Genomic DNA, 16,074 nt, shown 5'->3' with positions numbered 1-16,074 from the left:
AAGGTAAGTACACACTTCCTGGTGAAAATGCCCACTAATTACAGAGCCTTTGAGGGAGCTTGTGTTAAAAGTTGACCACATACAACAATCTGCTAGAACTTGGTGAGTATTTCCCAAAGGATGGGGCCCATGCCCTTTGAGGATGTGAAGCAGTACCTGAGGGGGAGGCAAGGACAGAACTTCCTTGTTCTCCAGATTCTCATTTTGCAATTTAAAAAAAAAAAAAATTTGCAGTGATTGCAAAGAAGCCCTTCAAAACATGAAGCTACGGTAGAGGTGAATTTGTAGAGAAGCTGAAACAATAGTTCTGAGGTGTGAGCTGCCCCATTAATTTCAATGGGTGCTAGCTCAGATACTAATAGTTGACATTTTAAAATATTTCAAAGCATGTAACAAAGTGGAGGGAAGGATATTGTGAAGATCCACACAAGCATTTCCTAAAGTGTGTGTGTGTTGAGGGGAAGGATGAAAGATTAGCTAGAGAAAGGTGGGATGTAGTAGTTGCATCTGTTAAGATGTGTGGTCTTCAACATGTGGTGAGGTTGCAGAGGAAGGTGTGACTGCCATTTCTGTAAAGAAGGGCTCAGCTTTCAAAAGTTTGAGAAACACTGTTTAATGTGTATTCTCCCTGGATTTATTGTATTTGAAGGGGGCAATAGCAGTGAGTGACCTGCTTTTTCTTTCTGAAAATCAATAAACCTGATTTGTTCTTTAGAACACCTAAGTGCGAGTGCTGGCAGGCCTAACAGGTTATACTTTAAGTTTTCAAATGGGCCTCATCAGTCAAGGGGAGTGGCATGACTTAAACCTTCGTAGTTACTCTGAAAATGTAAGGAATAGTTTTCTGCCCTTTCCATTGTGAAATGGCTCATCTTTCCTCTCCCCTTTGCCTGTAGCCTCCATCTCTGCATTACGCTGTTGCACACAAAACCTGGCATTGCAGAACAATTCTTGGAGGATGTCCAAGACTGCGTCTTAGAGATCATGAAGGACCCTACAGCCAAGACCACTGGCATGGTAAGGAGACCCTGGACACAAGGGTGAAATTGGATTGACATGATTAAATCTCTAAATTCACACATCCCTGTTGGGATAGAGTTTTCCTGTGTAATTATTATTATTATTTTTTTTTAAACCATAGGGTGCCATCTATGGAATGGCGCAGTCCATCCCGGACAGGAAGATGGTATCAGAGATTTCTCATGCATACTTGGACTGCCTCTATAGCACAGACATTCCTTCTAGTGACAAACACATGAACGGTTCTCCTGGACACTCCTGAATGTAGTAACTGGTACTTTGCCAGCCAGATCTGAGGTGGTATTCTGAATTCCTGGAGGAAGATGATCATACTAAGCTACTGTCTTTGATCAGGTCAGGCAGCAGCTTATCTACAGAACTTTCCTCCCCTTTCTCTGTCTCATCCCTCTACTTTCTGAAATCAACTTTTGAGTAATTTCCACTGTCTTTGTCACTTCTCAATAGTTGGTTTAGTTTTAATTTTTCTATTATATCTCCTTGGTTAGCTACCAAGACTAGTCCTAAAAGTCTTGGATGGAATGGCATTGTTATGGCAATTGAATGTCCATTCCACAACCCCCTAACTCCTCAGGTATTCTGTCTGTTTATTCTGTACCCTTTCTTTTCCTGGAAGAAAAGCTCTGGATCTTCTATTTAGTGAATGCCCCACTAGGATTTGGGTTTTCTGTAGTTGTCTGAAACATAGAGACACTGAAGTAACCTCCCCAGAAGTTGGAGGTAGAAAGTGAATTGAACACAAGTATTCAGTGACTCTTTCAACTGTACTGCTACCTACTGTAGGAAACCGTGTTTAACAAATTGCGTGACGGGGGATTATATCTTGTTAACACTGAACATGATCGTCTTTCCTTTATTGATTCCCCAATCCAGTCTTTGAATTCTTTACATATGGAGATCCAGTTAGACACAGTTATCAATTTATAGATAGTAATTTCTTTGGATGATTTTCTTAATGTAAGCAACTCTTCCTGAGTCTTCTATAAATTGCAATCGAAGTAGAAAATTAATTTTAAACCAAATGGGTAGGATAGGGGAAAGAGTCTGAAGGTACTCCTCAGGAACCACTCTTTATACAGTATCATTGCTTTCCTGCCTCTTGTTCTAGAACTTTTACATTACCACCCATAATGCTGTTGAATCTTGCACAACTCCAAGGGAGAGCAAAATGATTATTTTATTTTATGTAACTTGAAGGTTTTGCACTATCCTAAAATGCTGCAGTGAATTCAGTTGAGCCTTGCTCTGTGTAATGGCTGGGGATTTATGTGCAAACATATGGCACCAAAGTTAACTTTTTTTACACCATCTTTTAATATGAAGTGGTGACTTTTGTAAAAGAAAGTAGTGGTTTCTGTCTGCTCTTTGCACTGACTCTTTTTTAAGGCACATTTTCAAAGGGCATTCACCAGTGTGCCTTGACACTGCTCTAGCTTTTCCTGAGACGTCAGGAAGAGTCTGTTGGATCAGCTGCTGACTGTGATGTTGCCATGGTCCTCTCCTTATGGTACTATATTGAAAATAATCTGTAGCAAATTGGACTCGGGTACAGTACACTCCACCCTCAATGTAATACTTATTGGGCCAAGTGTTTTCAGTGTTACAAAGGTGTTGACATAGTGCTGAGTGTGAGGTGTTAAGGTGGGATCTAATTAATATTGAAAATATGAAGGTCTTGGGTTCTAAGGAGGGGGTCTCTATCAAGAATTATCCCCATCTTCCCTACTTTTTGCATCACTTTGTCCTTTATGCAGACTGCATTGAGTAGACTTGTAAAATGGTTGCAGCCCCCTAAACAAACTAGAAAAGCTTTTGATGCTCATCTTTGGTGTGGTTAGCCCTGTAGAGCCTTATAATTAGGGTGGAGTGCATTTTCCAATACTCGTTCTTTTGATCCATTTCTGCATACTACTAAAAACTTCAAATGCAAACAACTCTCACAGGAGGTGGTTGTGTTATGCAATGCTTTCTGGGGGGGGTGGGTGGAGGGGAAGTGCTGTAAATCTTAAAGGAGGGGCCCCCCCTCAGCCACAGTAATGTATTTGCTTGCATCCAAACTGCTTCTGAGTGACTCAACATGTCTGAAACGCACATTTGCACAGTAGCTATGCAAAGTGAGAGTGAATTATGAGCCATTGCTAAAGCAAGCTTAGTGCTGGGTTCAAAGTCTAATGACAAGGATATTCTTTTAAAATTTTTTTTTATTAATTAAATATTAATTTAAAATACTATTCTGTACTCTGAGTCAATAGGTTTGAAAATAGACGAAGGTTTCTAACCATCAGAGGAGTGAAGTTTTGGAATAGCCTTCCAAGGGAAGCAGTAGGGGCAAAAGATCTATCTGGCTTTAAGATTAAACTCGATAAGTTTATGGAGGAGATGGTATGATGGGATAATATGATTTTGGTAATTAATTGATCTTTAAATATTCATGGTAAATAGGCCCAATGGCCTGTGATGGGATGTTAGATGGGGTGGGATCTGAGTTACTTCAGAAAATTCTTTCCTGGGTATCTGACTGGTGAATCTTGCCCATATGCTCAGGGTTTAGCTGATCGCCATATTTGGAGTTGGGAAGGAATTTTCCTCCAGGGCAGATTGGAAGAGGCCCTCGAGGTTTTTCGCCTTTCTCTGTAGCATAGGTCACTTGCTGGAGGATTCTCTGCTCCTTGAAGTCTTTAAACCATGATTTGAGGACTTCAATAGCTCAGACATAGGTGAGGTTTTTCGCAGGAGTGGGTGGGTGAGATTCTGCATTGTGCAGGCCTGCGTTGTGCAGGAGGTCAGACTATATGATCAGAATGGTCCCTTCTGACTTTAGTATCTATGAATACAACTTAGCCATCTTGTAGACTTCAGTAAGATAAGGCTGGCACATGTCTACTTACTCCGAGAATTCTTTTCAGCCCTCTTCTTGAAACAATTAATTCAAATTTGCCAGATACTTCATTTGTGTCTTGCTGACTTAGTCAACATGGATTGGACCTAATAATTAGCATCCTGCCATCTGAGGATCACTACATCTCTCACAGCATACTGTGCTTTGGAAAGGGATCTTCTATATAAATACACAGCTATTTTGATAGTTGACTTCCAACCCAGACCTAAAAAAAGGGGAAAAAACAGTTCTAAAAAAACCCTCCCCAATCCTCCTCATCTTCTTCCCCGGGAATTACATGGGGCTAACAAATCAGTGTTTCAATTCACATTTTTTTTTTATGTACTTGAAGAGATGTTTGTCTCTGTGTACTCCATTCTGGGCTTCACGTACTGTTAATGGTTGTGATTTTGATTGTTTTATGTACATTTGATCTATACTGTAAATGTAATCTGTTCTGTACACTGTATTTTACTATTATGCAGTCTTTATTTGCCTTTGTCATTTAATACAGAATCTGTATCTGCTTTATCATGCATACTGTTTTTAGAAAAATGGCAACATTAATACATTATTTACTGGGTTTTAAACTCTACAGAGTGGATTGTAATCTGAAACTTGATGGTACTTTCTAGAGGCAGGAGGTTCCCAAAATATCAAATTCTATCTTCCTGTAAGAGTTTTTCAAATAAGGTATATAAACACTGGCAATGTTTCCAGGTGGAGAGGAATTAATGTGCCTGTGAAGGGCTCGCAAGGAAGGTAGCTGCTAGCAGATGTTTGACCTTTATTTGCCAAATGGAACACTATATCCTGTGTAAAGTGTCAGGGTGCAGTTGATACTGCTGAGCCATTGATTCCATCTGTGCTTTCTTGATGCTTTCAAAAAGATTAAAATACATACAATGAGAATATGACACATTAAATATGCACCCATTGTTTTTAAGGGGCCTCCAGGGCAGGATTCGCTCTGATGGTGATATTCTGTAACATTCATTCTTGCTTATTACTGGTATAAAACTCTGTAGGCTGAAATTATTGAAAAGATAGTAAAATGCTGTAGTGGAGAGGCCTTTTTGTATTAAAATGGTTCACTTAATTATCCAAGCCCACTGTATCCATTTTTATTGAAGAAGGGTTTTCTAAACCACTAGCCTCAATCCTTGGTGATCCCGCCATGATTTTGCAGGGAGGTGTCTTTTTTTTTTTTTTTTGTTTTTTTCCTTTCAGCGCTGATTCATAGCCTAGGCCACTGCTCCTGGCTTGTGCATTCGGTGTGGTTTTCTGTTCATTAATGGTGAATTACAGCTTTGCAACTGCTTTTCTTCCTGCTGCCGAGATAAGGGCATTGACTCTCATTGCTCTTCACGGGTGGTGTTTATGAGTATTAAAAGGAAGGCTATATTAAGGAGCAGTGGATTTTCTATAGTGAAGTCTGGCGTTAGACAAATATAAGGGTTAGACCTGAGTCAGCCACTTGTAGAGCTCCTCTTCAGAATTTTGGTCTTGTAGTTTGGCCTTGACAACATCAGATACCCATATTATTGCATCCATGAGAGGTGACGGTCCTACAGTGCCAAAATAGCCTTCTAGGGCAGGAGTGGGCAAACTTTTTTTTGGTGCGAGAGTCACAGTGGGGGTTTCAAAACCAGTATGGAGGGCCAGATAGGGCAGGCTGCACCTCCACAAACAGCCTGGCCCCCACCCCATCCCACTTCCCACCCCATGACTGCCCGCCTCAGAACTTGCGACCCATCCAACCACCCCCACTCCTTGTCCCCTGGCCACGTTCTCCCCAGACACCTGTTCTTAACTGCCCACCCCTGGGATCCAACCCCCCCACTCCCTGTCTCCTGACCGCCTCCACCCGCTTATCCAACCCTCCCCTTTCCCCCGCCCCCTTACCATGCCACTCAGAGTGGCAGGACAGGCTTACTAGAAAGCCTGAGAGGTGGGCGAGCGTAAGCCGTGCTGCCCGTGCGGTGGCATGACTGCAGGGGAGAGAGGGGCTGGGGGCTAGCTCCCCGGCCAGGAGCTCAGGGGCCAGGCAGGACGGTCCCATGGGCCGTAGTTTGGCCATCTCTGTTTTAGGGGAAGTCTATGCTGGAATAAAAGACTCTTCCCCCACTCACCGGGCCCCAAAGCTTGGGCAGCAGCACCTGAACGCAAATGTCTGCACAGCAGTTTTGCAGCCCTGCAGCCTGAGTCAGGTGAGCCAGGCCAGCCATGGGATTTAATTGCTGTGAAGACATACCCTTAGAGTCAAACTGGTTTCATCCCACTTTGGCCTAAAGGTAGAGTGCCTTTTTACTTAACACTGCACTATGCTCTTCTACATGTTCTCCTGTTTTTCAAAGTCCTATCCCACCTACAGTACAATCTTGAATACTGACTCTTCAAACCCTGTGAGCCAAAGCTACCTTTCCCTATTTAGAATGGTTAGATATTTATTACTACTAGCTTTACCAGCTCCATTTCATGGATGTCCCCCTCTGGAGCCTGTTTTTTGTAGTTTTTTTGAGCACTTCACTTTGAGGCACATGCAACTGCTCCAGAAGTTATTTATGCCTCAGGAAGGCTTCCCCCTGCAATGACCTGGAGACATGTGGAGTGAATTATATGGGGAATAGGAGGAGAGAGTAAATATGAATAACTTGCTTAGTTTTTTCAACTTAGTTTGTTCAGTCAAACTTATGCAGTGAATGGTCCCTTCAGACTGACAACTGGTATGTTATGAGAACTTTATTGCAAACACTTATATTTTCAGCTGACATTCCTGGCTCCCATCTCTGTAATATGGCCAGTTGCAACCCAGGTAACCCCACATACCTGCTATAATACTACTTGAACAAAGCTTACAAATGTAACCAAACTGCACATTAGATACTGATCTGCTAACAGACGAGACCAGGGGACATAGGCTTCACTGTAGACAAAACAGTATAATTGTAAAGTAAGAAGCAACTTAGATTAAATTGTAAACAAAGAAGCAACACAACTGTCTGGGATTACGATAGACTCAAGCTGCTTGCACTGACAGTTGTATAATATTACTTTCTTCTGCTAAAGGCCAGATATGCCAAAAGTGCCCGAGGTCAACCAATTTTACACTGGTACTCACTGGACTAAAAAAGAAGGCAACTGTCCTCCTGGTAACTGAGAAGTAGAAAGTATTTTTACGCTAGGGCAGTTTATTCCCTCTGAAACTTTGAGCTGTGGAGGAAGAGGAGCTGAGCATAGCATTGTCTTCTGCTTGGATCAGGAACTGCTTGGAACCAGCAAATGGTTCTAACTACAGTTTTAAGAATGAGAGAGGAGATGGTGGCTGCTTAGCCAATTCAGGCTTATATACTCCCAGCCTCGTTCAAGACAGAGAAGCTGCAACTTGCTCTATGAAACTGGCCAAATTGATATCCCGCTCGGATAAGCCTGCACACTCGTGTGTGCTCAGGATAATGTGAACCTAAACAAAACAAAAATACTTGCAGTTGGTGGAAAGAGCAGCCATATTCTAAACTTAGACAACCATTTACAATGTTGTTGTGATATCTGAAGTAATGTTAAGTACTTCCATTACTTTTCCCCCTGCAGTACCCATAAAATCTCTAATAGTGGGACAGCAGAAACAAGAGATGGGTGCAAATTTCATGGCACTCCAACTTTTGTGAGTTGGATCAACTACTAGAACTTCATTGTGATGCTACAATACTATTATTGAGGCTAGGCATGATTTATACAATGGTCTGACATAGTGCAAAAATGTCTTTCCTCACTACATGTAAACAACCTCTTCCCTTTTAACAGACAGAACTGCTAAGTGTTGTTGTTTGCTTGTATTATCATAGCACCTAGGGGCCTGAGTCATGGCCCAGCATCCCATTGTCCTAAGCACCCTACAAAGAAAACGTTATACTGGTTATCCGTCGTTAAACCTGAAACACCTTCCATGTTAAGAGATCTAATTGCTCACTGCTATCCTTTACCTTGCTGTAAACGTTGAACCATTCAGGGTGGTGGTCCAGTTTTTCTGCCTGCAAAGCTACTCTGGTCATGAACCCAAAGGCCTGCCCAGAAGAAACAAAAAATAAGTTAGTTGTAAGCCAACTCTAGTGGTGGTTCACACTTATTTATGGTTGGCATGTCTTTGATGGAATTAACTTCCTTTCCTTTTTGGGAATCCAGGTACACAAAACTTGCCTAACACTATATTGCCTTTGCCTAAGATTTCCACAGAAGTCCACCTGTTTGTGTGGGAAAAGTTCTGCAAAAAACACTGGCTGATGGGTTGAGTAGTTAGATGTTTTCAATAATAGATGCTGTAGCTCAGCCAGAAGCTTATGAACTGGATGCAGGAATTGCTGGGTTAGATTCTATGGCCTATGTTATGCAAGTGCTCCGAACAGAGGAGAATGATCCTTTCTGGTTTAAATATCTATGAACAGAGGAAAACAGAGTTTTTAAATAAAATAAGCATTAACTTTCTGGGTGGGATCCCTAAACTGAAATGCAGACTACTTGCAGTATGGACGTAGGTGTCAGTTTCTGTACCCGACTGAAGTCCTTGAAATGGAACTCTTTGAAGATGGCATCTCTCCCTTCCACCTCATTCCACCCTACAGCTTTCAGGTTTGGCAACAGTTGCTCCCTCTCGTCAGTGCTCAACCTGTGGGCTTTTCCTGCCTAGGAGAGAAATAAAAAGTAGAAGAATGGACCAAGACGACACAGGCTATTGACATTTTGTTTGAGCAGAGGTAAGACTTCCTTTCCCAGAGTAAACAGAAAGTGGGTGCTCAAATCAGTGAGGCACAGATAAAGTATACATGCAATGAGGCTTTTCTTACTTCTGTCATGAGCTGCAGCACCCACCTAGTAACTTAAGCCCCTTAGGCTATTTTACATTTATCAATGCATATTGGTCACAAAATGACAGGAGTGCTGCAGGTCAGGGCTGAGCCTGCCTTCAACATGTACTACAGCAGTGGTTCCCAAACTTGTTCTGCCGCTTGTGCAGGGAAAGCCCCTGGTGGGCTGGGCTGGGCCGGGCCGGGCCAGGCTGTTTCTGGCAGCTGCTTCCTGCAGCTCCCAGTGGCCTGGAGTAGCGAACCGCAGCCACTGGGAGTCACGATCGGCCAAACTTGCGGACGCGGCAGGTAAACAAACTAGTCCGGCCGCCAGGGGTTTTCCCCGCACAAGCGGTGGAACAATTTTGGGAACCCCTGTACTACAAACTGGGCTAAAATGAGTGATGGCTGTATGATGTGAACCATCTCTGCTATGCACTACTGAGAGGCTCCCAAACAAGTATACTTTAAACTTCAAGTTTCAGAGTAGCAGCCGTGTTAGTCTGTATTCGCAAAAAGAAAAGGAGTACTTGAAAACTTTGAGTACTTTGAAAACTCGTGGCGAACGGAGGAAGTCCCGGATGACTGGAAAAAGGCTAATGTAGTGCCCATCTTTAAAAAAGGGAAGAAGGAGGATCCTGGGAACTACAGGCCGGTCAGCCTCACCTCAGTCCCTGGAAAAATCATGGAGCAGGTCCTCAAAGAATCAATCCTGAAGCACTTAGAGGAGAGGAAAGTGATCAGGAACAGTCAGCATGGATTCACCAAGGGAAGGTCATGCCTGACTAATCTAATCGCCTTTTATGATGAGATTACTGGTTCTGTGGATGAAGGGAAAGCAGTGGATGTATTGTTTCTTGACTTTAGCAAAGCTTTTGACACGGTCTCCCACAGCATTCTTGTCAGCAAGTTAAGGAAGTATGGGCTGGATGAATGCACTATAAGGTGGGTAGAAAGCTGGCTAGATTGTCGGGCTCAACGGGTAGTGATCAATGGCTCCATGTCTAGTTGGCAGCCGGTGTCAAGTGGAGTGCCCCAGGGGTCGGTCCTGGGGCCCGTTTTGTTCAATATCTTCATAAATGATCTGGAGGATGGTGTGGATTGCACTCTCAGCAAATTTGCGGATGATACTAAACTGGGAGGAGTGGTAGATACGCTGGAGGGGAGGGATAGGATACAGAAGGACCTAGACAAATTGGAGGATTGGGCCAAAAGAAATCTAATGAGGTTCAATAAGGATAAATGCAGGGTCCTGCACTTAGGATGGAAGAATCCAATGCACCGCTACAGACTAGGGACCGAATGGCTCGGCAGCAGTTCTGCGGAAAAGGACCTAGGGGTGACAGTGGACGAGAAGCTGGATATGAGTCAGCAGTGTGCCCTTGTTGCCAAGAAGGCCAATGGCATTTTGGGTTGTATAAGTAGGGGCATAGCGAGCAGATCGAGGGACGTGATCGTTCCCCTCTATTCGACACTGGTGAGGCCTCATCTGGAGTACTGTGTCCAGTTTTGGGCCCCACACTACAGGAAGGATGTGGATAAATTGGAAAGAGTACAACGAAGGGCAACAAAAATGATTAGGGGTCTAGAGCACATGACTTATGAGGAGAGGCTGAGGGAGCTGGGATTGTTTAGTCTGCAGAAGAGAAGAATGAGGGGGGATTTGATAGCTGCTTTCAACTACCTGAAAGGGGGTTTCAAAGAGGATGGCTCTAGACTGTTCTCAATGGTAGCAGATGACAGAACGAGGAGTAATGGTCTCAAGTTGCAATGGGGGAGGTTTAGATTGGATATTAGGAAAAACTTTTTCACTAAGAGGGTGGTGAAACACTGGAATGCGTTACCTAGGGAGGTGGTAGAATCTCCTTCCTTAGAGGTTTTTAAGGTCAGGCTTGACAAAGCCCTGGCTGGGATGATTTAACTGGGACTTGGTCCTGCTTTGAGCAGGGGGTTGGACTAGATGACCTTCTGGGGTCCCTTCCAACCCTGATATTCTATGATTCTATGATACTTGTGGCACCTTAGAGACTAACAAATTTATTAGAGCATAAGCTTTCGTGAGCTACAGCTCACTTGTTAGTCTCTAAGGTGCCACAAGTACTCCTTTTCTTTTTTTAAACTTCAACTAATGCTAGAACTAAATTATCCAGAGGGATAGATATTTACAAGTTCTGTGTAACTGAACAGTTTTCAGAAGGGAAGAAAAGGCAGTCCAGCACTCTTCACAAAAGGATCTATCCAGACTGCAGCTTAGGTATGGAATGCCCCTTTCAAAGTTAGGGGAGGGAATCCTCAAATTAACCAAGATTTATTTACTTTGAAAGCTGGCTGCAATATGCCATCCTACCCAAACTGCAGTGTTTTCCTTCCAGGAGGGTATAGGAAAAGTTGCATGAACGGAAAAACCATTTCATAGTAACAGATTTATTGCTCTGTTAATGTTTAAGCAATTGCTTTCCCCACTCTGCTCTCCCTGGATGTCTTTGGATCCTGGGAGGAATATTCTATGATTGGTCAGATTAAACCAGTGCTTAAACTTTTCCATATTATGCTCCTACATTACAGCAGAAAATTCAGAATGCCTCTTCCATCTAACCACTAAATAAAGGGAGGCTATTTGTGATCAACAATTGGGAGGGAAGAGTGGTTATTTTGCATTGTCTTTCTCTATTGTTGGTTAGAGCTGTTGCTGTTAGGTTTTTTTCGAATAATACTGCCGTTCCTCATGACTGTTTTACAACACATCATGCTTGGGTGGAGTAATTCAGCCCAGATAAATTGGGGGCGTGCTCCAGTTTAGTACGAACATAAATGGAGAAGTGGGGGTAGGCCAATAGCACCTATCCTGGGCTTATTGAAGAGGGCAGGAGCAATAGGTGAGCTGGTATAGAGGATTGTGCCTTATTTCAGCAACCCAAATCTTTGCAGATTAGATGATCTGTTTTATAATGGACCTTTTAAAAATCCTAGCTTCGCTGGGGCTGAGGTTTGATGTATTTTTGGAATTGCATACACACATTTACATAAGATGTGGAATCTTAAATGGTGAATAGCCAGGATGCCTTGGGAGAGTGTCAAACGTTTGATAGCTGCTTAAAATGGAGCATGTTGTGTGTGCTACTTTGAGCATATTATTCAAACTAAACTCCCCTCTGTCATCTTAGTCTTTGGTCAGTTACTTGTATTTATTTTATGAATCATCTGCACAAAAATAGAACCCGGGTTCTCTCTGATTCAGATAGTCTGAGGATGCAGAGCCCAAAAGGCTGATCACTGAGCAGATACTATATTTCTCTAGTGTTGTGGGTTTCTCTTTGTGCACGTGTGTGTGTGTGTGTGTGTGTGTGTGTGTGTGTGGGGTTGTGCTCCACAAGCCATTCAGTATCAATACTCTTTTTGAATGCCCATGTTTAAGCACACTGGACTATAATTACACATGTAGGCAAAGGCACACTATACTCCTCTGCTAGATAGGATTTATGATAAATCTACCTACTAACCAGTAATGATGAGGTACAGGTATGTGCCCTATAGTGACACCCAAACTTAAGTTCAAACCAGTGGATGGGCTGTGGATATACTGTATCAGAGAAAATGCAAGATGAAACACTAAGTTAAATGTGATGCTACTGAATTTATTTTGTAACTTCTCTGACATACAGATCAATGTCAAGTATCATTTAAGGTGTGTGATTCATTCAAAATGTATTTTGTGAAAGCATTCCTTGTACCTACCTAAAGTGGCCATCAGAGTGAGGAGGTTGGCCGATGGGAGTCTCCTGTGACTGTGGGGCCTATTTCCAATCCTCCATCTGTTCACGCCTCCGGTAAGAGTTCCTCTGGGCGGCGTCCACTGACTCCCTTGATGCCTTCGAGGAGCAGTGGGCGCTGTCCGGGGTTCTCTGCTCGGTGTCCCTGTCCGGTTCCCTTCATTTGACCCTTTGACCACACTCCTGTCCCTGTTGTTCATTAGTTGTCCCATGTAATTATTTGGCTTTCCAGGTCCTGTGGACCCCCTCTCTTTAGGCGGGGGGGGGGATCCTTTAGCATTGGGATCCACTTCCTGGATCCCAATAAGAACAAGCTAATTATAAGCACCCTCACTGCTCACAGAAGCATTACTTTTTAATGGTATCCCTGTTGCTGACTTCAGCCCTATACCCCATCAGGCTGCTTTGATCTGAGGCAGAATTTGTTTTTTATTTTTTATTTTTTTTTTGTATTGAAGATGCACTGTAAACACTGATCAGCAGGGTAAAACCTCAGCCAATGCCCTTTATGTGATCCTAGATAAGCTTATTCTAGGTATCTTAGCAACCAGGATAAAGCAGGGTGGAAGCTGACTTACCATAACGCCATCAGAACCAGACACTTTCTCCTGTGCTGCACAGATACTAGCTAGAAGGGAAAAAGCTGTTAACATACCCCATATGCTGTATGTTTGTGCGTGAGGCAGGGGGAGAATCACTTAGGTTATTTCAACACTTGGAAATGTTTTCTGGCTGCCCGGTAATCTGCATGACAGCCTGGAGTGCTAGCCTCTAGGAGTTAAAGTATGATTCCTCCAGTCTGACCTGCAACAGCTGAAGAAGAACAGTGTGGCCAGAATGTGACTGATTGGGTTATTGCTATCCTCTTTGTTTGTTATAAAATGGCTAGACACACCTGAATGCCTGAACAGCTGTGAACAGGTTAATAGTCTAGCCACTCTGTCACTATGGAGGTGCGTCAGGCTTCTAGGCAAGAATTACAGTGGGGAGGGACTGTGATGAAAGCAAGATAAGCTAGTGATGACTAAGCAGGGTACAGGTGTACTTTCCCCTTTATTATGGGAACATGACCCTTATGGTCTCCTCACCCATGCTTCCCCCCCCCCCCCCCTTTGGAACAGTCTCTTACAAAACAGCAGCTGTTGTAACAGACACTGGATCACCATAAAGTGCACTGTGGTGGTTGTAGGATGACAGGTCCTCAGTTCTGCTGGTAAGTCCTTGCCCACTATATTGAAATCAACTGTGTTCCTATTCTAGCTCTTAATGAGTATTCCTTCCCCCCTTCACCTGTGACTCTGAATCCAGCTGCTTCTGCTCTGAAGCTTTACTTTCCTATTGAATTAAGGGTCTGATGAAGCTATGGGATTTTCTAAATCCTAGCTTCACTATTGGGAGTACCCCAGACACAACTGCATGTCTGAGTAGCTCAAAGCCAGGGTAAAGAGGCAAAACAGTAAAGCCAGTCTCCCTCATCAAGGCTTGAACTCGCTATAGGATAAGGCATAGCCTTGTATTGGTCCCAATAATCTTTAGCTTCTGAATCCTCTTGCTGCCTCCCCTCATGACAAGTACACAGACTTGCCTTCCTCCTAGTTACCAAAGCTGCCTGAGTTCTCTAAACCCAAATGCTCCTATATAGCCTCCTCTCCCCCTTGGACAGTATTAGAAGTGTCCTAGTTTTCTGTCCTGAAGTCTGGCCCTGCAAGGCTGTTTCTTTGTCAGTACTGCCAGCTAATGCCTTCCACATGCTCTCACTGCTTAAAACATGTTTCCCATTACAACTAATTTAATAAATCTTAAAATGTTTTGCTGGATTTTTCCAGCAGCCATGTTGTTTGTTCTTGTCCCAAACAGCAGACTTGCCACACAATGGTGCACAGAAACCAAGTTGACTTGTCTTTGCAATTTCACGTGAACCTTAAAAAAACAAAACAAAAAAACCCCCACAAACACACCAAAATCGCTGTACACATCCAGCAATTTCCTTTTAGAGTTTGCTTGTTGCTTATGAAAGTGAGAAGTGCTATTACTGACGTATATTACAAGCAGGGCTGCAAACGACCAATGTGACCAAAGCAGTGCATCTCAAACCTGATATGCAGCATCCTCTGCTCTTGTAGTGCTCCTCCCGTTCCCCTTAGCCCTGGTCTGCAATTTCTGTTATTCTAAGCCTGGGATCCCATGGAGCTCTATTAATAAGATACAAGTCCAACCTGCAGCATCCCTGCTTTAGCTGTACTGGAGTCCTGGCCCTATGCAGCTGGAAAAAAAATGCAAAGGTTTTCTATGCAAGAGTCTGTGGGACTGTGTATACGTTCAGCAAGCGGTGTTATAAATCTGTACTAATGTGGTTCACAAGAGAAAGTGATTGATTGCAGTGGATGTTGCATCTCTGATGGAGTGTTAATGGGGACTAGTCAAATTTGTAACTCCCTTTGCAGAAAGGGAAGCCAAGCAACAACCCCCAGAGAGATTCCCATTGGTGAACACCCACTTAGTACTGGAGTAGCTGCCTATAGGTTTGCCAGGGTTAGTCATTACTGAAGAATAAAGCTTTGTTCTTTTCTCCCTCCTCTTGTACAATAGAGCAGCCGGCTTAAACCTTTCTGCCTTTCCAAATAGCACAGCTGTTACTTGCAAAGCAAAGTCTGGCCTTCAAAGCCGTGACTTACCATGGCTGTAGATTTCCTGTGGACTCAGTAACTGGTATTCAGATGCAGCAAATGCGTGTGTGTGTGTGTGTGTATATATATACGAAAGACCAGATGAGCAACAGGCAGAAGCACAGCTTGTGTCTGAGCTCTTCTTGCAAATGGGGAGGGAGGAGAGGAGGCGTGGCAAGTGTTTTAAATCCACCCACTACAAACAGCTGCAACTGCTGCCCAGGTCCTAATGATTTACCAATAGCAGAATCAAAGGGCGAGATTGCCTGTTTTCTGCTGTACTCTGTCATGGACACAGCAGGACCTATTGGCGGTCTATTGAGGTATGCTAAAATTGCCCTATGTTTTCATCCATTTTATGTAGAAGCATCAAGGGTCTGTGTCCACCTTTCCTTTCTCAGACAGAGACTAACTATTTCTGCTGTCACAGGCGCCATGCTGAAGCAAGAACAGGATAATGATTAAAACAGAAAGCTTACATGTACAGTTGCTGGTGGGGATACATTTGATTACATAAGAGGGTTGTTTGACTAATCACGAGATGGTGTGATAACATCTTATTTACCCTTCCCTCCTGGGATTGCATAATACAGTTTCTGAAAATTAGCACAAATGAAAACTTCAGGGGGGACAGGCAATAGGGGCCAGCCTATCCAACCTCTTTAAAAACACGTAAATAAGTTAAGGGAAGAGTCTGCAGGGTCAATAGCACACATCCATAAGGCATTCACTTTCATCACCAATAGAGACTGAAATTATATGCACTCAACTTCATCCAACTAGTGATCTGACCAGATCCTTCATGGCAACCTCAAATGCTCTTGTTTCAGCAGATCCACACAGGAGTCTCATGGTCTGTTCATTTGGAAAGTTATTCTAAC

The 16,074-nt window shown here is 43.3% G+C and overlaps 2 protein-coding genes across 2 annotated transcripts in view; one reads left to right on the top strand and one right to left on the bottom strand.

Moving 5' to 3' along the window:
* The window catches only part of SGPL1 (sphingosine-1-phosphate lyase 1), a 50,692-nt gene extending 48,452 nt beyond the window's left edge, over window positions 1–2,240 (top strand). Inside the window, exons 13-14 of the mRNA XM_038411108.2 lie at window positions 897–1,017; window positions 1,142–2,240. Coding sequence (XP_038267036.1) covers window positions 897–1,017; window positions 1,142–1,282 — 262 coding nt within the window. The 3' untranslated portion in view covers window positions 1,283–2,240. The remainder of the gene's footprint in view (window positions 1–896; window positions 1,018–1,141) is intronic.
* A 2,842-nt stretch (window positions 2,241–5,082) lies between these two features.
* On the bottom strand, window positions 5,083–15,350 carry PCBD1 (pterin-4 alpha-carbinolamine dehydratase 1). Its single transcript, XM_038411111.2, has 4 exons — window positions 15,203–15,350; window positions 8,465–8,596; window positions 7,900–7,980; window positions 5,083–7,379 (listed from the first exon to the last, which is right to left on the bottom strand). The coding sequence occupies exons 1-4, from the start codon at window positions 15,203–15,205 to the stop codon at window positions 7,281–7,283; spliced, it is 315 nt and encodes a 104-aa protein (XP_038267039.1). The 5' UTR covers window positions 15,206–15,350; the 3' UTR covers window positions 5,083–7,280.
* Between the last annotated feature and the right edge of the window lie 724 nt (window positions 15,351–16,074).

Source organism: Dermochelys coriacea, chromosome 7, assembly GCF_009764565.3.
Source record: "Dermochelys coriacea isolate rDerCor1 chromosome 7, rDerCor1.pri.v4, whole genome shotgun sequence".
NCBI classification, from domain to species: domain Eukaryota; kingdom Metazoa; phylum Chordata; order Testudines; family Dermochelyidae; genus Dermochelys; species Dermochelys coriacea.
The sequence above is the reverse complement of the archived record's forward strand: the minus strand, read 5'-3'. Positions and strand labels throughout refer to the sequence as shown.